A 24095-nucleotide genomic window follows, 5' to 3' on the forward strand; every position below is an offset into this window, starting at 1 on the left:
CGCCTGCTATACAGTTATTGGGATAACAGCTGGTCGCAGTGGATAAAAAAGGGATCTTAATGAGTGTGCAGCGAGGCTCTGATGTTTAATGCTCACGGACCCGCTCTTCGCTCGAACTAAAGATCATGTCGATGAAACATTATTGCGTTTGCTCAGGAGAAACAGTGATTTCAGCTAGTAGCGAATATACGAATTCAGTAGTGCAACGTCGATAAGTTAACTGGATGACATCTCAGAAGTGAGGGACAGTTCGACAGAGCTGTAAACTGAGTGCATGGTATGAACCGAACAAGAACCTGAAGGTGTGTTATAGTACAAGCTCTTATAAGACTTCACCAATTGGTGGTGTCACCGAATGGTTGAAGCAAAAAGGAGAAAGTGATTCAAATTAGTGATAGTGCGATCTCAAGGTGCATGACATTAGGGGAAAGGACGAATAACATGAAAAGATTGAGAAATACAAGCCAATGAAAGAGGAAAATGAAAGAGGGTGTAGGAAATCTGCAGGGGATGAAGAAAGCAAAGCTGATTCCGTTGGTAATTGGAGCCTTGGGATTGATATCAGATAATTTATTGAAAAGTGTAAAAAGGATCGAGGCAGAAGCAGACTTTGAAAAAGACAAAGAAACAACCATTGAACATCCAACACATGCAACAATCTACTTCCTGGGCCGAACTGGGCGTTACGGAAGTAACTGCCTTATTCCAAACTCTACAATTCAGTTCGTCATGAAGAAGGAAGTAAGAGTGACAAGCCTCTGTCTTGTAAATCGGATTTCGATGCGTGGCCTTTAAAACTGATGTTTTGGTACTGTTGAATGCTCGGCAAGCAAATGTCCTTCAATCTCTGTCGTATGTCCAGGATTGAGCGTCAGCAAAATGTGTTCAAAGCCTTAAAATGTGTTCAAAGATATGTTGCGTGAACTGAAAGCATCTGAGATTATTACCATATTAAGCACGCACCGTTTCTTGGAATTGAGATATGAAAAAAGATTTCACCAAACAGTTCGATCAAGTGTTCAATGATTTACAGTGTGTGGTCTGTTCCTCTTGGTTGCCTTTGTTTGAAAATAAATAATGATGATAATGACCGTCTTAGTTTTCAGCGATCTTACAGCTTCGTCAACTGATGCGAGAATAGTGAAACCGGAAGTACTCTAGCATGTGAAAATTCAATAAGATGTCACGGGGTCATCTTCATGGAAAGTTCAAGCAGAGAATTTACGGAACCTCGTGGATATTATGATAATGCGATCTTTTACATCTTTATACGCCCCTTTTGGGCGTCATATCATTTTTATAGATCCTGCTTCTTCTTGAAAACAACGTATAATCAGATACTTACACTAGTATCCGCGTCTTGCCAAAGCTCTTCGGTCAGCGCGATTTTATCTTCGGACGAATGAACTTAATGACGAGTAGTTGGTGATATTTTCCGTTTGAGATTTTCATCAAGTGTTGTCAACGAATTACGAGTCCAAGGTAAGGTTCAACAAACTTTTTGATGGCCAGTTCTTTTAAGATATTAACCAAGGTTTAAATTCTACGAACAGAGCTGAGAAGGTTCTAGATTGTTAAGCTGCGGAAATGCCGCCAGCGATCACAAAAGTACGGACGATTTAGCTAGCATCCACCGACATGTGGCCAATAAAACTGAATAGAACTCGTCACTTTAAGCAAAGTTTCGGATCGTTTTGTCTCTTCAAAACAACTTCCACAGAGTTGAGGCGTCTTAAAAAATATTAAACATTGATATTAACTATATACTCTTACATAGAAACGGGACATGACAGTAAGTCGAATTTGAGGAAATTTAACCAGAATCTTTATCGTCTTTAACCAGAATCTGTTGTACACAGCACGACAGCTGTCATGTTTCGAGTGTTTTGTCAAAGGATTGGTCGTAAAAAATTTCGCGGCTGACTTCATGTTCGGCTTGGAACCTACATGACAGTGATAAGAAAGCCGATATTTGTTGGATACTTAAAAGTCACACAACTGTTTATTCAACAGATTATAATAAACACATGGTAATAATAGACAACACAGAAGTGGTCAATTAAAAAGGTATTGCAGTGGACATTCGATTATTAAACGAAGAACAAACCGAACTAGGAAGTTTAATTCGTTCGTTGTACATTTGAGTTCACGAAAGTTGTTTGTTCTATCCAGGACATACAATGGGATCTACGGTAAACCATAGACCCACTTTGGAAATTATATTTCTTGTTGTATTTTTTTTTCAAGTTTCCAGTTGAGTTAACAAGGACGTATGGAGTGCTTCATTATAAGGGACTTTTTCATTTCCGTGAAATTCTTTCTTATTTTTAAGAAGGTCTTGTGGCGCTACTCCTGGTTAATGTGCATGTTTAGCCCAACCAAAAAAAAAGCATTTTTGTAGCCTTTTGAAGGAACTAAATTATTGACTAATTAAAGGTTTGGCGTTGAAAGGGAAGAGTCATGATAATCCAGTACCGTTTGAGGAAGACTCACCTCACTCGTATTACATTCCTAACAAGCGAACGGGAACGTAACTCATGTTTTTTTAAATTTATTTTTCTGTTATGTATGGTCTAATCTATATGGGCTTTTAAAGAGATTTGTTGTTGTTGTTGTTGTTGTTTTGTTTTGTTTTTGTTTTTGTTGTTAGTGTTGGTTTGTTTTGTTTTTTTTTTTGTGACGAGACTATAGAATTAGGGCCGGGTCGCACTAGGCTACAAAATAAAAAACATGGATTGTCACGAACTTACAGTTTCTGAAAGAAAAAAATGGAAAACCAATTTTTTTATTATTTTTTTCTTCGGAATCCTGAAAAAAAACAGATGGACCTGCTCGGAGGCAAGACACCGGCTCCTCTGAAGTTTGGTAGAGTTTGACAATATTTGTCAGGTTCTCGGGCGTAGGTGCATATTTTTGCAAGACGTGTGTTTTTGGTCTTAAGGACGTTCGCGCCAAAATCTTCCTACGGTGAGATTTTCTTCATTTCTCGCCTAGAGTTAGGTCATAAAGTACTTACTCCAAAAACGTAAAAAAAAATGGGGGTCACCGACTTTGTTTCGGAGAAAATGGCAGTGGAAAATGCCTTAATTTCGGGAAATCGGTCATAATAGCGAGATGTAGGCTCATCTGCTCATCCATCGAAAATCATAAAAATAAACTGTTGGAGTGAAAGTTTCCATGCATAGGTTTTTAGGAGTGAGATTTTTAGATAATTGTATGCCGCTAGGGATGTGGTAAACAGTAGAGTTCATCCTCGACGATTGTTTTCGTAAGCTCTATCCGTTGCAACCACTACCGGAATTCGATAGCACGAGGAAAGAAAATGTTAAAAAAAGATAACTTCTTACGGTGAGAATTTTTTTATTTCATCATATTTTGTAGATGGTAAGTAAAGTTAGTGATTCATGATTTAAAAAGTAGGGGTCACCGATGATCTGAACGAGTCATGCCGTCATGCTCATCCTCTGGAGTGTGTTTTTGTGAAATTCAATCGCTGATAGTTTCCACGCAGGTCCGCACTATTCAAGCGGACGAGGACGAAAATACTGCTCAATTTTCACGAAAGTAAAGGAAAAGAACTTTAAAAACATGCATTCACTTTGAACTCAAGTTCGTAGGATAATAAAAACATTAAAAAGAGATAGCCCCATTAAATTTACGCAACGGTTCGTCCACGACTTTTCCAAACTTTCAGCCACTAGTCTACTCGATCAGCTACCTTTTCCAGAGCTTTTCCATCCTCCCGCTCACTTCTCTTTGAAGTTTCATGATGATTCGGAAATAAATGTGCCATTCTTTTGCCGGCCTGTAATTTTTTCCTCGGCGTTTTTGTCTCCATGTTATTTTAACTGATGCTTGAAAAATTTGTATGAAAGTCAAGTAGACTAGTGCACGACTGATAAAACCTCGCGAATATCAGTCGTGCAGTAGTCTACTTGACTTTCATGAATATTTTAAATCAATTTTGACTGATTACGATCCTCTCTGATCCAACGCTGTGCAAGACTTACCGTCCACGGTTTTTGCAAAGGTTTTAAAACCTCAACTTCACTAATGCTCAAAGTAATGCGTGACATATTACAGTCGCGTTACATGCGCGGTAACGTTGCGCACAAACAATTAGCGCGAACGTCCTTAAGGTGGCTGAACACAGTTTTTGATACCTATTTTTCATTTACCTTTTTTCTCTAAAACCTCCTATCCTTTGGGCGCCAAAAATGGCAGAAAGCAAGTTAACAAAACGAACTTCGGTTTTTTCATAATTAAGCTGACGTATTGCCGTTTCCATGGTAACATGAATAAATTAAAAACAGGTCTTTAAAATCGGTTTTGCTCATTTGCAGAAAATCTTGTCATTAGATTTCCTTTATAATTTACATACAACAAGCTTGTAACGATGCTCACAAGTTAACACTATTTTAATGGTAATTTGACAGAGAGATCTTTAATTATCCCTTGTTGAAGATTCACTGGAATATTTAGGAGTTCCTCTGTTAAAGTTCAATTTTTTTTCAATGCTCTAGTAACTTATTTCTTAAAGTATTTTCGTGTCAAATTAAGTTAAATTCTAACGAGTGGTTCGCGAGAAATAGACGTATTTCCAAGAAAGCTATTCTGCATTCAATCACAATTTTCAAACTTACTACGAATGCGCTGCATTTAACTGGGTTCTTCGATAACAAAGAAAAATCTGCTAATTGCAGAGTTCTTTGCATAATTACCTTTCTAACATACATTTCTCATACGAGACTAAAACCATCAAAACACTTTGTTTAATTATGACAAAAAATAGTACAGTTAGCGGAAGCATTGAGCAAATAAAATGACTGCTGTATTGAAGCCATGTTATTTTTATTTATTATTATTATTTTTTTGCAATCCTTTCCTTGCGCGCGCTGCATTGCGTTAGCGAGAGCGCGCGCGAAAACTGTATTCGGCTACCTTAAGTGCATTACTTAAGGACGGTGCCTACTATTGTTACTGCGCATACGTTCTGCGCATCTCCACACACTCGGATTTCCTATCAGTGATGCTCACAAATGCAGGGACATACTTGCGCGGTTTAAAACTATGCAGAGAAAATAGATCTTAGTAAGTACTCTTGGTATCCAAAAAGAAAGTTAGGGGTAACCATGCATTCTTTAGAGATAATTGAGCTTCAATTTGAGAAAGAACGCCATACATTGCTTTGTATTTTACAGCTTTATACAAATATTGTTCATGAATTATCTTTGAAAAATGCGTGGTTACCCCCAATTTTGTTTTTGGATTTCAATAGCACTTGTTAACATCTACATTTCCAGCATAATCATAAATCGGGGCAAAAATACCTTTGAATTAGTAGGCACCGTCCTTAAGGAAGTCCCCTTAAAATTCGATTGGTCTTGATGAGCAGAATAATGAAGGTTGTACGATCAATTCTGGTTGATGTTGTACGTAATAATTTTTCCTCTTGCTTATTAATACGGTCCCGATCTTCAATACGGTCCCGATCTTCTTATCCAACAAGATTTCAAAATTTCCCTGGATGTATCAAGATAGTGGAGAATATACTTAAGCTCGTTTTAAACATCGCATTTTACATGTGCCGAATGTAATGCAAATGAGAAAAATCTCTTGTTTTCAGTCATGTGCATTAGATTCGGCACATGTAAAATCCAACGTTTAAAACGGGCCTTAAGCAGATTATATTTTCTTTTTCATGGAATAATCAGGATTATAGAGGATCCAGGCACATTTCTTCTACAGTTGTTTTATGATGGTTACCTTCTTCGAGTGTGGCACTGTGCGGCGCATCTTGTTTCCAATCACATGCTGTCTATCGCTTCTTCGTTTCCTCTCATGCCAGATGTGTGGGGAAGTCCCTCACAATAGTAAGTAGTTGAATAAAGACAATCAAAATAATTTTCAACTAGTGACGGGGTTTGTTTCTTGTCAAGCTTTGTTTCATGCTTTTATTTATTTATTCATTTATTTATTTTTTATTTTTATAGGCTAATTTTATAACAATGTTTTACAACAATGAACTACAACAAATTAATTATTAAGAAATTAAAGATTGAAGGGTGGATTTTTATGTTAGGATAAAACGCCTTACATTATAAATAGCTAAAAAGAGGGAGACAAACAGACACAACAACAACAACAACAACAAACAATAGAACAACAGAGGAATAGGCTTATCGAGTTGGTATGAGCACCCATTTCTTTTTTAAATGTCTTTCGTATTTATTTCTCTCTCATTCTGGTATTCCATGAACCTCCACGTTGAATTTTCTTGTGTATTTTTCGAGAGTATCATGATCGAATTCAAGGTTTTCAACTTGTCGTTCTAAATCGTGGATGGCTTTTTCGGCTGTTGCAAGCTTATTTTCCAGATCATTCGTTTTCGAATTTAGTCGCTTTGCATCGGGAGAATTTCCCTCACTCGAGGCGCTGCTTAACTAACTTCGTTGTCTTCGTCTATTTCTTGTTATTTTTCCGATTTGACTTCATTTTTCCGGTTGTGTGGAGGCAAAAGCTACACTTCACCGAAACACACGTCTGTCCACCTGGGCCATCTCGCCCCAGTCCTGGTTTGTTACATGCTTGAGCACATGGGCATTTTGTCTGAGCATGCGCGAAGGGAATCGAATTATTCGAGTTCGGCGCCATTGTTATTTTGAACGCGCTGCCCGCGGGTTTTTAAACGGGCGATCTACACTTCGAAAAATATTTTGTTAAGAGAGATCAAAGATTGTAACAAAATTACACACTTTTCTATCACTATGGATATTCTTCGAGTTTGTTGGGAGTTCGGATGAGAATATTTTAATGATCAAATTGCGAACAAAACGAGATAAAGGCCCAAAGAAGTGGAGTTTGGCATTTGATTTACCGAAGTTCAAGATGTTCACACGAGAAGACAAATGATGCAGGTTAGTTTGAAGATGTTGAAGCTTTATTGTAATGAATCGTAGGGCTGTATATTGACACGATCCTCAGATACACCACCCTTTACGAGATGGAAATTTTGAATTTGAGCTGATTTTGCTTCAACTTTGAAGTAAATTTTCATCATAATTCCGCCGGCCCCCAAGCTTAAAATTACTTCAAATAACATTGTGTCTTCTTCCTCTTTGCAGCCTCTTGGGACTCCAGGCTTTAAAAAATGCGCTGTTTGTAGGATTACAATGTTATTACAACAGCTTTTGGCAAATTTTTATTTGGGAAGTTTCGATAGATTTTCCAAGTCGTGGGTCACAAAAGTCTTCTGTCTTGCTGCTCTCCAAGTCTGTTGTGCAGAGTACATAGTTGTCCATTTTTAACAAGGTTGTAGTGTCATTTCAATACACGATGACTTTTGCAATTTTTTTTCCTGTGCTTCAGTAGGTATTTTTGTAATTGATTTTTTCGTCTCTTAGAGCTAACTTAAGTCAAAAGTTCGATTAAACTAGCCTTTTTCGCCGGCCCCCAAGTCCGAGAACACTTTTAGTGCATTGTTTGTTTATTTGTCCTCCGCTTCATCTGGTTTATTTATTCCGAAAAAATGCGTGCTCTTTTTTGTAACAAGGCAAACTACTACCGTTTACTGTCGAAGATTACACATTTGGAGCTTGTCCATGTAGTTTTCGAACCGGATGGCGTAAGCTCTGTTATCGTGTTTATTTCATTAGCATGCTGCTACCTAGCAGACTAGCATTAGAAGCTCGTCGGTTTTTTTTCTACGTGCAGCAATTGAATTTACCTCAGCAAGTGTTCTTAGACGAGCGATTTAAGAAATAAGTGAGAATGCTCATTCAAAAAGATTTGGTTGTAATTCTGGAGACGAGCTCTGTAGGGCAGAACAGACATTTCGCTTTTAGTGTGTATTCCTTGGCCTGTAGAAGAATGCCAATCACGATTTCTTTAGATGTATGTGTTAGTTATACATTTGTACAAAAAAATGTTAGGAAACACGTTTTACTTGCCAGAATCCCGTTGTACCGTCTAGAATAAGTGAAACATGCACTTGATTATCTGCAAGACCTGTCACTATATTTTGATCATCTTCTCAACAATCATTATTCACAAATAATATGTTACACATCAGATTTGTCATGTACTGGCTCTTCCAACAATCCATATACTGTAGTATAAAAATCAATAAATGTTCACCACAATTCATGGGTAAAGGAAGATACAAAATTATGTTGAAAACTAGATGAACAATAATACTTTCAAATTTGTAATGAGAGTAAGCAAGGGAGTTCATCTACATATTACCTTGAATGTTATTTGTACCCAAAAAATGTTGAATAAATACTGGGTACAGTGTAGCAAATCTTTATGAGCATTTACAATGTATGTAAAAACCAAGATAGTGTGAGGAATAGGGAGAGAATGGTTTACTTAAGTTGAAAGAAATGAAACCCTATATTATTGATGTTTACTTCAGACCTAAAATGGCCGTGTTTGATCCTTGCAGTTGTGTCCCACACTCATGCATAACCATTCCTGCAAGATATCTGATGAAGTTACTGATGTTTCCAGAAGAGCTGGTTGCAATAAGGCCACCTAGTAGCCCATGCTTGTGGCTTTCAAAGAGGCTAATGGTTGTATGCATTAGAAGCTTGTCTGTTTGTGATTTGTAGTGACATGTGTTCAGACATGTATTCTGAGCCATGATCAGAAGTGCTCTGCAAATTATTATTTAATTTTAAGGTTAGGCTGTTAATTTAAAGGACAAGGGGAATGTAAATTATCTAGAAGAATGAAAAGAGTTTCATATTGCATGTCTTTAATTTGAAGAGTTTACTCATCACAGTTTCTCGAAAGGTGTCCATATTTCTCCATGTCTTAGGTTTATCAGTAAGCTTGCTTTGGAAAAAGTGTTTGATGTACAGAATTAAAAGTTAGGATCAAAAGAACTGACAGCTCATTCTCTGCTGTTTAGATAGATGAGCAGTAGCTTAACAATTGGAGCAATGGACAGAAGTGATGGCTGAGAGGTCAAGTTTTGTGGAAAGGTGTCACCTTGAGAACCAGTTGTGAATGAAGATAAATGGGCAAATTGGTTATGTGAAACAGCCGTATTTGAAGCTCTTGAAGTTCTGGATTATGATTGGAATCTTAAACACTCATAGATAATTAAATTGTTTGCAGTAAAATTAACAGATGTGCTGAATTCACGAGGCTCAAACAAATGGGATTCTTTGTTGCTCATAAATTCAATATACAGTTAAGATTTCACTAGTTGGAGTCACATCCATCCTACATAATAAAATGTTACATGTCATAGTCTCAGTAAGGTGACCAGCAAGTTGATATGAAGAAAAACACTCGTGATCATTACGTTTTGGATATCCATTTATTGTGAATACAGTTGTTGACCATTTCCTCATATCTTATACTTCCGAAGGACTAACAAATTAAATTATATTTAGTTCTATACTTGTAAAAGTTTAAAAAGCTTGGGGCTTGATATTGAAAAAGGAATACTCTTTGGTGTGTCACTCTTAACATCGCTTTGTTCCCTGGGCCTGGTCTAGTCAGAACTTACTAATTTCCTGTTGTCATTTTGTAATCAATTTTCAACTTGAATAGTCTGATTCTTTGGACATGAACACAGAGAAGGATCATTCCTACAGATTGAGACAGTTGTACAAGGTTCAAGAGGGCAGCTTGTTCAATTACAACATGGGAATTATAGACCTTGCTATGCCCTTAGACAGTGGTTATTTATTTCAGGTCCTCAGATTTAGTTCCCTAGGGATATGTGCTTAAACTCAAAACCTTAACCAGCTATCTTGCTCTAGTTCCCTGAAGCTAACACCATGTAAGCTAAGTAATTTTCAAATGGGAGGTGCTCCATGCCATACACGAAACCAAGACTTGACATGACTTACTCTCTGTCAGAAGCTTCAAACGTTCCACAATTTCTAAACCTTTTTTCCCGTGGTAACATTACCAACTCTCTATTTTCTGGCTGTTTACTCAGACCATAATTTGGTCAAAGCTGCTGTTTTTGGCCCGTCGTTCACGTTTGTTCGCGTTCATGCCAACAAACTTGAAACCAAAAAAGGCAAGCTACCGTAAACTTTGGATGTGAACATTTATTTTCATAATGTAGCTGAAATTCTTGATATTTTAACACATTTCAAACAAGAATGCCCTACAGAGCAAAAGAGATAACAGTGAGGGATAAACACGTAGGTTGGAATCAAAACTAACGCGGTAAAATGTCTGTCTAGTCTGCCTATGTGTGTTTGAAGAGCCCTTCGAATTATGCAACTTTCGCAAGATTACTGACTACGTGAGAGTTCCACACCAAAACAACTTGGTTTTCCCTTATTATTCGGAAGTACTTTGCTGTGACTTTTTGCCATAAACAGCCCAACCGTTTCTCGATTTTTTGACACCGTCTACACGTAAGGCAAGGAAGATAAACTTCAAAGATAACGACACGTACTCGAACCTTTTCGCCACGTAGACCGCCATTATTTTGGTTTCTGCTTATGGTGGGCCAGCGGATACGCTCATAAGAGATCTCAAAGTCGCGCACGCGCAGACAGAATGCCCCTGTGCTACATGCTTGTTGATTAAGATGGAATTCACACTACACTGAACTTGAGTGGATTTATGGATGGGATTTGCAGCCGAGAACTGTCCAAAACGTTTAGTCCTGCGTTTTCATGATCTTTCTAAAACTTCAAGTCACTATCACACTTTGTAAACTTTCCCTTAAAAGCTGAAAAGACCCCCTTTAGGGACCTCGGTCCTCCTTCAGAGGTCATAGTAAGAGGCAAAGGTTCAATATTTCAATTGCCTGATTGTTGTTGTTTTGTTCCTTTAATTAAACATGATTATTGCAGTTGGCTCTTTAACATTCCTCATTTATTAGTATTATTACTTTTGTTTTTGTTGTATAAAGACGCTCCTTCCGTTAAAATCACTACATCTCCAGCAGTGGACGCATTGGTTTACGGTTCTTCTCTAAATCTGACTTGTACAGCAAGGGTTACTAGAAACAGTCTCCATTACAAGGAATACAATGCACCATGCGAAATAGAATGGTTTTTGACAAGTGTAAAAATGGTGCATCGTTGTAAACTTAAGGATTGTTTACATGCTTCCAGCGTGATGAATTGTACTCTTACCCTTGGTGGCTCACATAATAAACTCAATTCCAGTGGCAATTTTACCTGCAAAGCAAGCAATGGTAATAATGAGTGTACAAGACAGAAGATCGAAATAAAGCCTCTCTTTGGTAAGTATGATATTCACGCGCTTACTATAATCAAATTGACTGTGAGATCCTTTTTATTTCCCGATCCAGAACAATCAGTATTTAATGCCCCTATTCAAACGTTTTCAACAGTCGGGTTATTGATTTCATCATCGGTCACGTGATTGAGTGTGCCGTAAAAAGGGGGTAGGTCCAGGCCCCCATCCCCCATCCCTGTTAAGTGTAGGACGTCCTTTAATTTAATTTAAAAATAATTTAGATAGGCCTGCGAAAACGCCGTAACAGGAATTTAAGGCTGTTCGCTCCTAATCATGGGCTCTTATTGGAGTCTTGATCAAGCCAAACGAATGAACAGCTTTCTTTCCCGCGGACAAATGACTGTTCTGTTGCCCCGTCAAAGGTCATAGTATAGTTTTTCTTGCAAATAAAGACAGATTTTGCTTCCGAGAGTCAATTATTATATGTGGGGAGTCCGCTTAGGAGACAGCATAAACAAAAGAAAAATCCAATTTTAAATTTCAAATGTGTCCGCGTACGTTTACGAAAAAGTGTCCGCTTACGGAAATGTGTAATTGACAGGATGGTAAAATGGGGAACTATTTAGTCAACGGAGAGTACTAGTTGACTCAGTGTATTACTATTATTATCATCATCATCATCATCATCATCATTATTATTATTATTATTATTATTATTATTATCATTATTATCATTATTATTATTGTTGTTAAAGTTTTATCCTAGTGTCAGTGACTGTCCTCATTTTCCGTTTCAGTTGCAAGGCCAACTGAATATTCGGCGAAAGCCCGCTTACCAGCAGAAATAAGGAAACTAGACCCTAAGGTCATGCCCATCGCCTTTATCTGCATTTTTGGAACGTTTGGAATCTGGAGCGTAGTTTACTTTCTCTGGTATCGAAAGTTAAGAAGACGAATAGCTGAGGTACGTGATCATAGCATCTTTACGTAAAAAATCGTGCACTTAGGTTTTCAAAACGAGTGCAAATAAATAAACAAGAACTATAACCATCAATACTTGTATTTATGTAGCATTCCTTCGACGGTCATTTTTCCTTTTGGTTTAACAATTAGCAAGGTGAACAGTTATATTGATTGAATATTAAAAAAGTGCAAAAGTACCTCGATTTGATGTCTTCCTGGAAGACGAGCTAATTTTCAATAGCGTATCAAGTTAAAATTCAGTAAATATGATCAATAGCCCGCTTCCGAGTTGCTGTTTGCCTCGGTTTCAAAGCGAGTACTGGTGCACAACCATTCCAGTGGAAACGAATGGTGTATTTCCATGCATATCAAACTCATTAACATTTTAATGGTTTAGCATCAAGACTCGTTTTTAACCAAAGGCAAACAACAATTCGGAAATGGCCCATTGGATCTCAATTCCGGGTTAACGCTCTACTTAAAGGCACATCTAAAACAATTGTTCTGAAAACGCATCGACGTTGTAAAAAAGAAGATTCTGTCTCTTATTAGAAATAAATTATGTTGAACATTTGTTTCAAGGGGCAAGAAAGAGACAACACTGCAGGCAGGCAGACACCTTCAGAGGATCAAGACTGTATACGCCTCGAGGAACAAGAGACATCGGAGAACTTTTACTACAGCATTGACAGTACTCCCGCTTCTCCTTTACTACCACAAAGAGCTGTAAGCCAAGAAAACGTTCCCCTGTCAGGTGCTCTTATAGTTCTCTGTATTATTTTATTATCATGCTGACGACAAAAGTGCAAGAAAAAATAAAATTAACAATTTATTCACGCACAGCAGAGAAAAATGCAAAGAAATTTCATTCGTTTTCAATCGTAATATTGAACTTTATTAAGTGCCAACTCTATTTAGCGCTAGGGCACTACACTGCACATGTACAGAAATCAACTCAACTCAAATCATTTCAGCTTTTGAAAAGAGGGGGCAACCGGAGTACCCGTGTAAAAACATCTCGGAGCACAGTAGAGAACCAACAAACTCAACCCACATATGACACCTGCATGGAAATTGAATCCGAGACCCGGTAAACATTGTTGGTAGGCAAGTGATCTCACCGCTGCTCCATCCCTGCTCCCTAATCATAAATCTTGAGTTTGGAACAATCACAAACCCAAAAAGCCAAGCATAAATCTTGAGTTTATCACGTATGTTTTCTTATTTCATTTGTATCTGCATGTCAATTACCAGCTTCGTGCACAACAAAAAGACTAAATCCAAGCAGCCCTGTTTGCTTATTCAGTACAGCCATACCTCAAAAAAGTACGTGTTGCCTTTGTCGTTTAATATTCTTAAGGACAAAGTAACATGTAATTCCTTCCATTTTTCTTCCCAGGTGAACTTGGTAGTAATCTGCTTGACATGTCCAGAAGAGATTTGCCTCCTATACCAAATGATCATATCCCGCCCAGAAGGCCTCCAAAATCTAATAAGAAAGAACAAGCAGAGGAACAACTGAGATGTGTTTGTATACATAGGAGCAATGAGAGCGGCTATGGAAGCGCTGAAAGCAACGATAACCTATTTATTCACGAAGAAACTGCTGCAAACTCCGAAAGGTAAATAAATAGTTTATTAGGAAAGTGCAGTCAGCCATGTGATGGTTACAAGTGCCGCGTATGGAAAAAAGCTTAATACAAGGATACTTTATAACGAACTAAGTCTAGGCAATAGACAAAGCCCGGTTTACACTACAGACAATTTTCGGCACGGCTCGTGTGAAATTGGCACGGGTGCCTGAAAAGACCTCGGCAAACTTTGTTTACACTACACCATTTTTACCGTATCAAAAATACCGTGCCAAAATTTTTGGGCCCGGGTAAGTTCTCTTGTAGACATGCGTAGTTCAATTACAATCAAGAACGTCCGCGTGATTTTAGTGGAGTATGAGCAGCCATCTTGAAATATACACCAAAAAACCGCTAGCCTATATGAATTAGGGCTCCAATTTGGCCCTTTAAAGTGTTTACACTACTTGTTCTATCCGAACCGTGCCTATTTTTTCAGCACCCGTACCATTTTTACCCGTGCTCGGACTACCTCGCTGAAAGTCCCAGGACGGGTAAGAATTTTGGTTCGGCACGGATAAAATTTGGTACTGACAGGTTGTTTACACTGCAAATTTTATCCGAGCCGAACCTTTTTTTTGGGGGACCCGTGCCTATTTCACCCGAGCCGTGCCAAAAGAATTTTGTAGTGTAAACCGGGCTTTTTAATGTACGACGCCAGATACGAAAAACCATCAAAAAACCACTCCTTATTTGTGGCCAAAAAAGGTGGAAACGTATTCCTCATCTAATGCAGTGGCACTGAACCTCGAGGAAAAGGCATAATACATTACCTACACTACCCTTCCATGATAAAATAAACAAAAAAAAGAAAGGAAAGCCACCAGAAGGACTGACTGACGTAGAATTACAGATATCACCCGCCAAAAACCCTAAATAGTCACCCAAGTCACCTGACCGAACCCAAGCCTCTCCACCGTGCCGTCAGAATATCATTTTCTGACTAATTCGTTCCTAGATCATTCAAACGTCAGAAATTACATTTATTTATTCAGGTTCTTTGCTGGATTATAAATGTTTTTAGGAACCAAGTACTGAGAAAATATATGACATGATAGAGCCCATTCTCACGACAAGTGTAACATGTTTTTGCTCACAGAAGAAGCACTTATTCGCCGAAATGTTTTGACATTGAAGAAAACTGGCGAATTGATTTTCAAAGACTCCATGTGTTCGAGGATGAAAAGCTTGGAGAAGGAGCGTTCGGGATTGTTCGGAAGGGAACGTATGGTGCAAAGAATGGACAAATATTAGACGTGGCCGTGAAACAGCTAAAAGGTAACCACATTGCTTTTCAAACTGATTTCAGTAAGACTAAAATAAGCCTCCCTCCGTTTAAGCTGTTTTAAGAATTGAAAAAGGTGAGAAAATCTAATTCAGAATTATCTCTAGCTGCGTAGAAAGGACGATTTCAATACGGATGTGTTGGGAAGGAGGCGACCAGTTGGCTGTACACTAGGTGTCATATGCCAAACTGAATAATGATTACGGTTGACGCAACGGTGAAGGTCCTCGCCTTACATCACAAAGTGTTCCTGGTTCGAGGTCATTTGTTACCCAGAGAACAGCCAATGCGGGGATAGAAGAGCCAGCATTCAAGCCATCGCTTTTTGAATTCCTATGAAGCCCTTCACAAGAGTGGTTATCTCAGATAATGTTTGTTGACATTTTCGTTGATTCGATTAGTTCGGTTTTTTGCGACAAAGCACACTACGAGTTGTCACCTTTTGAGGGGTGGCCTTGGGTGAAAGATCTTCTTTCACCTAGGTCAGCCGCCCCCTCCCCCTTTCTTGGGTCTCACTACATAGCAGAGAGTTAATTTGAACATTGTGATTATTATTTATGCATAGATACCGCAGGTGTTTCTGAAAACTCCGACCTCTTGAATGAGATAAAGATCTTCAAGCAGGCTGGGCAGCATCCAAACATTGTCAATTTTGTGGGGGAATGCATAAAGAGTGGTAAGTTTTTAAACAAAAGTTCCGACAATACAATATAACAGTCTGAACACTCAAAGGAATTCAATGACTTGAAATTAAATTTATACGGAACTGAAAATCTTTGAGCTGACATCTCAGACTCCTTTATAATTCTTCAAGGCGTACGATTTCTAGACGACAAAAAAGCTTGTCCATCCATTTACAGGCAAAAGACAGTTCATTAGATGAATATCTTTTGAATAATTCAGTGGTAAATAGATGATTATGTTTTTCAGACAAGATACTCTTGGTTACTGAACTGGTTAATGGAAAAAGCCTTGAAGTTTTTTTGAAATCCAAGAAGATCGAATTCGCAGCTAACCAACCAAGAAAATATGAAAACGTACCGTTTGGGTTAAGCGATCGTCATTTACTAGACATAGCGCTGCAAATCGCCCTTGGAATGAAACACTTACAAGAGAAAAAGGTAGGCTGATATTCACTGAGTTTTTGTCGAAAATTTAGAACCTGGCGCAACTCTTACATAATGTTCTTCTCTGAACAAAAAACAAGTCACGTCTATCTTCAAATTTCAAAGTGTGTTGCTTATTATTAGAATTCATTTCAAGCTGGCGGTTGATCATAAGAAATGGCTTTTTTTATTATTTTTATTTTTCTATTTGAACAGTCTTCCATGCTACTAGAGAGATTTAGCATCGCGTTTCATAAAGCGCGAACGGCGAAACTGACCAGGGGCCCGTTTCTCGAAAGTCCCGAAAAGCCATTTGTCAACCTGCCAACCGCTTGTCCAGGAAAGCCGATCTTTTAACATGTTTTCAAGGTAACAAAAACCAAACTGTTTCTTAAGTTTGACGACTCAAATCCTCTCCGTTCTTGAGGTACAGAGGGAATTGCGACACCCAAAAATGACCCGTAAAATTTCGGGACTTTGGAGGAACGGGCCCCAGGTGATCATGGATTTTCCAGCCATTTTTTGCGTTTGGCGGTTGCTGCTTGCTGTTTCTCCGTGAGAGTAGGCAATTTTGCCTTTGCCGTATACGTGAAACTTTCTTTTTCATAAGAAGTCGTTTGTGGAAAACAAAGGACCACGAAAGCTTCTTTTCTGGTAGGTCAAACAAGGAAAAATCACGTTTCGTGGTTATCGTTCAATTAACAGACAGGGAATGATTTTTCATATTCATGTATAGCGTCTTTTTCTACAAACAATGTTTAAAAAGACTCGGAGTTTTTGTGTTTTTTAACAAACGTTTCGACATTGACAGAGTCCATTCTTCCGGGAATCACGAAAGCTAGTGTCACAAGCTTCACTCCATTTCATGTGAAACGTGAAACGGCAATCCGATGTTTGCCATTTCACGCAAAGGTGATGCTAAATCTCTGTATTATTAGAGAGAAGAGAGAGTTTGGTCGAGAATACTGAAACGTGTACACGACTGACATTTGTCTTGCATACAGTGCACTCTTGATCGAGTAATTATGGCGTCATTTTGCCCTTGATCCAGTCCTCAGGTGCCTATAGGTCAGTTATGCTTGATTACTTAAAACGCCTACGTCTATTTCTCTTTAGTGCATTCATCGTGACCTTGCAGCCAGAAATGTGTTCATTGACCATAACAACGTGGCTAAGGTGGGAGATTTTGGCTTGGCACGAGACATTTCAAAGGATGGCATCTACACTCAAACCTCCAATGTAAGTATGAAAATGCAGCATTTACCCTTCAGCGATTTTTGTATTTAGGCAAATGCGGTTAATTCTATGCGTCAAGCATTGTTGGGTCTTTAATGTCAAGTAAACCGCCCAGACATATAACCGCAAATAAAAAAGGTGTCCGAGTTCTTGTACATCAGCAGTTGGCTTTTACTACTTTTTCGTATCGACTTACGCTTAATTTAATCCATGGCAAATAATAAATTCCCTGCCCTGTTCTTGCCTAATCACACACTTTTGCACATTTGTTTTCAATAGGGCAGAGTTCCTTGGAGATGGCTAGCCTTAGAATCGTTGAAAGCTCACAGCTATAGTTATTGTAGCGACGTGTAAGTAACTGATCACCAGTCAGTTAATAATCTTATTAACTAATATGCTTTAGAATGCAAAGCTTGTGTTAGCTAAAGTTAGTCAAAAAGTACAATTTACATGACGTAAGAAAGTGTCGTCCATTGCACTTTTTCGTAAGAAAGTGTCGTCCATTGCAATTGCCCCAGTTTTCCACCAGGTGTTTGAACCCTCATTTATTATATAAACACCAGAGAAATATCAAGTGAACTTTCGCGCGAAAACATGAATGATAACGTGTTATTTTCACACGTGAAAAGATCACTGTTGCTATGGTTACGTATAAAAGTCGCGTCTTTCGATGCTTTCGTGAAATGATTTAGTATTTCATTGGTGTTTATATAATAAAAAGAATATTGCATGGCCGCTTGGAGATGACGAAATTTCTCGTCGAATGTTGAAAAATATTTCACTCGTTCACTCGAAGAAAATTTTCGTATCTCCGCACGGCCATGTAATATCCTCTATGTAATTATCCTCAAGTTATGCGTTGTCATATTGTGTTGAGTGACTGAAGCGTTCTCTTGTCTCGTCTCTTTCTTGTTGTCAGTAGTTACCTTTTCCATATCTCGCTCTCCATCATGCTACTATTAGAGAGCTTCAGATTCTAGGACGAGGACGAGAACAAGTACAAGATTTGACTGCGTATTTTTAGCGAAAATACCTAGAAGATTTATAACCCTGATGATTAATGTTACTCTTCGTTAGCAGTGTAGGTTGCTGACATATTCTTCTTACTGGTAGCTGAGCTTTTTTGCTGATCGAAAAATGCCAAAACTGCTACCGTGTTGTTGAGTTGTTTTGACACGACGACATTTTTGCAAAACTTCGTACAATCACGTTTTTCCCGCCAAAATGAGGCTGGTTTCGCGTGCTCAGTGTTGTTCTTTGAGAAAATCTCGTACTCGTAGTAGTTCTCGTCATAGCATCTAAAGCTCTCTATTTAGCTGCATGCGTCTGTTATAAAATAAACGTATATGCCTGAAGTGCGGGTTATAGACAACATATGCTTGAAGTGCGGGTTATAGACAACATTGAGAGAAGTGATCCTTGTACTCACCTGGACAATTTAAGAAATAGTCTTTCAGGTGGCTATAAAGGGATCTACTATGCCAGTGCAATGCTCTACCAACTGAGATACGAAGCCACCGTTGAAGGCACTCGTAAATTGTCCAGGTAAATGAGAGGATCACTTCTCCCAATTTAATTTGTGTCTGTTTTGTTCTTCATTACAGGTGGTCATTTGGCATTGTGTTGTGGGAAATTGCAGCTTACGGTGCGTTATTATTATTTTTTTTTTTTCTTTTTTCAACCGCCGGAAAGAATTGATAGAATCAATGTTCATTATTTATTCCTAGGTGAACAGCCATACCCTTTCATAGAGACTCCATTCGAGCTCAAAACCTATCTCTCTCGGGGTGAAAGGATGTCCTCCCCTGAACATTGCTGCAAGAAGATGTAAGTTTAAGAGTCAATGATCAAAAATCACCCTAATTCTTTTTTTCTATTGGATTTCAAAACTATGTTAACTAAACAGTAAGTAACCCAAGTTTTAAGCCTTAATTTTAGAAAGACTCTTCTTTAAATTAACTTAAATTTAATGGTCCGCCAGTATTAACTTTAAAATCTTGAGACGACTGTATCGAGGAGAAAATGACGTCCAAAACGCACTGGTTTAAAAATGCAATGCATGCGTTTGTATGCAACTGAGTGGACTTGTCAAGGAAAAATTGCTCGTGTAAATGGGGCTTTTAGCCCCATTTACACGAGCAATTTTTCCTTGACAAGTCCACTTGTCAAGGAAAACTTGCTGACTGTACACACTAGCAAGTTTTCCTTGACAAGTTTTCCTTGACAAGTTTTCCTTGGTAGTGTAAATGAAAAATATGACAAGTTTTCCTTGTCACATTTTCCTTGTTGTCCATCTACACGAGCAAATTTCAGACTTGACAATTTTTCCTTGTCAAGGAAAAGCTAGCACGCCAGATTTTCCTTCACAAGGAAAATTTGTCGACTATTCCCCATCTACACGAGCAATTTTTCCTTGTCAAGGAAAACTTGTCAAGGAAAAATTGCTCGTGTAAATGGGGCTTTAATACGCAGCACGAGAGTCCCGGGCCGTTCGGATTGCAAAATATGTATGCAAAACTCACGTATTGCATACATATTAAACTGCATTTATAGGCTGAAATTTTAAGCTAGTGAGTCAATGACGTCAGTTTTTCCCAGATTCAATTCTCTGAGGTCCAGTCGGTCAGTTTTGAACGTGACTAATGGCAGACGGTGAAATCTTAAACTTATACTCAAAGTAAACAACCTTTGGATAAATATCAAAGCTCAAAATTTTGCCTTTCAGGTGTTAAGCAAACACACTCTCAAAATCTGAAGAAAAAAAGGACCGAAGTGATTTTTCATCATTTTACCACTTTAAGTTTCCGTTTCGGTTTCATTCGTCTATCTCTATTATCTTTATTTTCGTGCAGAAAATCTACTCATTTGGTATTCACACGTGAATTCAATTATTTCCCATTGGAAGGTATAAACTGATGTCCTCTTGCTGGGACGAAACTCCATCAGAGAGACCTACATTTGCTGCTATCGCTGAAAAGTTGAAGTCTTATTTAGAAAAGGTGCACAAGGTAGATATTGTCTTTCGATTCGCGTTCGTGTAAATCAAGTTTGACTGACTGATGACCGATGAAATGGATGGCCTATTGAAAGACTCAGTGACTGAGAAAATAACTAACCGGCTGCCTGAGGAATGCAATTAACTGTGCCCTGGTTCTTTCATTAAATTATTTTCAGGTTGATTACGTGAATACAAGGCAAGGTGAAGGAATTCATAGCGAGGCAGAACACAAATGGCATATCTCAGAGTCTTTTCCAAATGAAGTATCGAGGGTGAACTGAGAGAGAGATTGTGCCGGGGAGGAAAGGAGGTTCAGTCTCTGACTTGGTGGAGTCAAAAGGAGTTTTGGTGACAGTTTACACGAAAAACACAGTTTCTGACTCTGTAAATATTGTATAGAGGTGGCATAAATGATTACTAATTGTCTGGTGTTGAAACAAACGTCTGAATTTCATTTGAAGGCACTTTTGTCGCTTTATCACTCATGTATGCTAGTTCGGGATACTTCACAAAAAGAAAACAACTTATTCCAAATTCCGGGAAAAAGTTGCCTGGCTGATCTGGCATTTTCCATCCTCATACATAGTTTTGTCTTCAACTCATTCATTACCCGTTACTATTTTGACCTATTTAAACAGCCGGCCAATTATATAGGAGAAAACATTATAAAGGTCTTGCACGAGGAACGTGACAGTCAGTCCCTAACAACCGTAACTACGCCGTAATCTTGCATGCCAGGAAACGGTAAACAAACGGGTTTTTAGACAAGATGACAATATGTTAAGTTGAAGTCAACTTCGTTGAGCGTCGTTGAGATTAAAAATTGCGGATTTCACTGTATCCAAGCAAGTAGAAGCACCTTTTAGTGCAAGGAACCATGAACGAAGGGGATCGAGACAGATACCTGAGAACACTACAAATTTGGTGATTTAAAGCCATTTTCAACTCTGAAAGTTATGCGGAAATGAGGATAATAATAATAATAATCATCATAATCATAATCATAATCATAATCATAATCATGATGATGATGACAAGGATATAAATCAACAACCTTACACTAGAGTGGAGGTGGCTGTTCAGGTGGATATTTACCGACCCGCGAACCGGTGAAATGATAAAGCTCAAAAAGATGATTTTAACTCATTTATTCCTGCAACGGTTACAACAGTTTCGGCGCAAATCTCGCGGGAGTTGTTCCGATCGCGAGAATCGAAAGATCCCTCAAATGGCTCATTGTATGCCGGAAGAAACGGCATTGTAACTTAAAATCTGCCCCGGTACTCATCAACAAATAATCCATGCTACGGCTTGAAGCACAAGGCAAGCTTAACTTATAAAGGCAGCTTCGATCGCATGAATCGCAGCACATTTGAAAAGTTTTTTTAAGGCAGGTAGATACGAGGAGTCATGTTGTATAGAGACAAAAAGGTGTGTAGTACACACTGAGGCGACATGCATTAGGATCGTGTAGCGGAGACCTTCAGCTGGGACAAAATCACAACATTTGCACACGCATGAATCGAAAATGTTGCGGGTACATGTTTCAGGAATATGTTGAAGTTCATGGCACACTTCGCGGGGACAAAATAAACCCCAAATTGGTGTTGAACACTTATAAAAGTATCAGTTCACTTGAGAGGACATGCCGCTGCAACATATCCCTGAAACAAGTACCCACAACATTTCATGTATGTGCCCATGTTGTGATTTTGTCCCGCTACACGGCCCTGCTATACAATACACAAGTTTTTTGTCACTGCAACATGTCCTTGCAACATGACCCGTGGTGCCTGCACCACCTTTACGGTCTCATCGTAGTTTTTCTAATCATTCTAAGTTTGAGGCTTAACGACAATTTCATCACAGTTCTTCTTGTGATACTGCAATTTAACCAAGATCGAGCAGGCGTAACTGGGCCAAAAAAAAAATACAAAGGTCAGAATTGTCTGCAAGCTAGTGGGAAAAAAGTGAACAATGTATCTTAAAATCTTTTTTATGAATGTGTTGCCAGCAATCGGATCCGTGCTTGATGCGTAAAGGGTTCTAGGATAGCCAAGGAGCAAACATTGCAAGTCGCTGTGAGAAAATGTATGGCGGAAACTTATTCGACGGCCCAAAAAAAATGATGTTGGAGAGAGATCAACGCTTTTTTCGACACTGTTTTAGCAGAAATCGATTTGGGCAAGTGGCAAGTGTAAGTTTTTGTTTGAATAACCGTGAAATATGAGGTAAAATTTGCTGGTTAACTTCCTTGCTTGCGTGCGGTTTATTGTCAAATGGTCTCAAAATATTACAAAATTAGGAATAAATCTGGATGAAAGAACTCAATAAAGTTTTTTGAGTTGTATTTACGTGTGCATGGGCTGGCTTTTGGCCCATTTCTAAACTCAGCAATTCAAATAATATTGGAAATATGCCTAGTGGCGAGCATTGTGCTGTGTGCCGGGGTTGTGACAACGATCGAAGGTACAGAGAGAAGCAAAAGATTTTTCCTCATGTCGGAATATTAACATTGTCATCGCCCAGGAATAACAAAGATGTTTTGTCGTGGGCTAGAGCTACTAATCGTGACCAATTCAACGTTTTGATGAATACAAAGGTCTGTTGAAATAACTTTGTACAACGTTACAGAACCTCTGAATGTCCTAAACCAACTTTCTAACAATATTTTGTTAGCTCGGAAATACATCAAAATGTGAATGATCTCGTTTTCAGAGATAAAGTGGCTGGCGAGGCTGGCAAAAATAATCCATTTGGGCATTCTCTCACAATTTAATATGTCGAAGAGGACAAAGCAATCACAAATTCACCGGTTTTTCGGACCGTATTAAGCAAGGTAAGCATTAATAGATTAGTCTATTACACGAGTACGCTTAATTCTAGCAAGCAGACAGTGCTGATTTCTCGAGAGTTGTTTCACCAATCGATTTAAAACTGAAATATCATAATTTTCTTCCCTAGATCAGAGACCAGCGAAGATGATGAGTCTTTTGACCAATTAAACCACTTCAAATTGCCCCTGAAAACGCTGGAAATCGCATTTCAGAGGCCCTAAGATTAAAAATTTTCCGGGGGAGCATGCCCCCGGTTCCCCCTAGGGGCTACCGCCCTCGGCGAATCCCCTGGATCCGCCCCAGGGATGGTCCACAAGGGGCTCCATAGAGTGGTCCATGGACTCAGAACTATTATTTCATGCCGTGAGGACTATTTTTCAACCTTGGAAAACACTTTTTTATACAAAGGTATTGCGACCCTTGGTTTGTCGGCTGCAACTCTCCTCCTAAAGTCCTGGAATTGGTCCCTCTGAAATCTCCTTTTAAATCCCACTGTGAACGCCCAAAAACAGCGATTCTGTCAGTCTTTTCCAACGATACAGCACGAATCAAACAATTATTCAAATTGCTTTCATATGAAATCGCCTTTTTTGGAGTAGAAGTTATCATATCATTGATATAACGGTTTTTTTTTTTTGGAGACTTGATAAGAATTCGTTGAAAAGAGAAAAACCCTCCCGAAAATAAATGCGTGTGTGTATTTCTTACAAGCATTTTTATTGGCATGTAAAAAAAAAAAAGTAGAACCATGACGTCAGGACCATGACCTTGAATGAAGTCCATCACACGGGAAAGGGAGAAGAGTGCGTTACACGAGCGACCTGCACCGTCTGAGTCTTGCAGCTGAACAAACGC

The 24095-nt window shown here is 38.6% G+C and overlaps 1 protein-coding gene across 3 annotated transcripts in view; it reads left to right on the forward strand.

Annotated features, from left to right (window-relative positions):
• Positions 1 to 22708, forward strand: part of LOC137971981 (fibroblast growth factor receptor 4-like) — a 22758-nt gene extending 50 nt beyond the window's left edge. The window contains exons 1-15 of one of the 3 annotated variants that reach the window (XM_068818753.1): positions 1 to 1482; positions 5715 to 5873; positions 10892 to 11227; positions 11982 to 12148; positions 12730 to 12901; positions 13547 to 13769; positions 14878 to 15056; positions 15629 to 15739; positions 15994 to 16184; positions 17286 to 17408; positions 17685 to 17755; positions 19010 to 19050; positions 19133 to 19232; positions 20311 to 20413; positions 20580 to 22708. The exon at positions 1 to 1482 is cut by the window's left edge and continues 50 nt beyond it. In XM_068818753.1, coding sequence (XP_068674854.1) covers positions 5756 to 5873; positions 10892 to 11227; positions 11982 to 12148; positions 12730 to 12901; positions 13547 to 13769; positions 14878 to 15056; positions 15629 to 15739; positions 15994 to 16184; positions 17286 to 17408; positions 17685 to 17755; positions 19010 to 19050; positions 19133 to 19232; positions 20311 to 20413; positions 20580 to 20684 — 2040 coding nt within the window. In that variant the 5' untranslated portion in view covers positions 1 to 1482; positions 5715 to 5755 and the 3' untranslated portion in view covers positions 20685 to 22708. Of the gene's footprint in view, positions 1483 to 5714; positions 5874 to 6627; positions 6918 to 10891; positions 11228 to 11981; positions 12149 to 12729; positions 12902 to 13546; positions 13770 to 14877; positions 15057 to 15628; positions 15740 to 15993; positions 16185 to 17285; positions 17409 to 17684; positions 17756 to 19009; positions 19051 to 19132; positions 19233 to 20310; positions 20414 to 20579 lie in introns of those variants that run through there. The other 2 variants (XM_068818755.1, XM_068818754.1) reach the window with 2 other exon arrangements.
• Positions 22709 to 24095: the final 1387 nt, after the last annotated feature.

The sequence above is a fragment of the Montipora foliosa genome, chromosome 9 (genome assembly GCF_036669935.1).
Source record: "Montipora foliosa isolate CH-2021 chromosome 9, ASM3666993v2, whole genome shotgun sequence".
Taxonomy (NCBI): Eukaryota; Metazoa; Cnidaria; class Anthozoa; order Scleractinia; family Acroporidae; genus Montipora; species Montipora foliosa.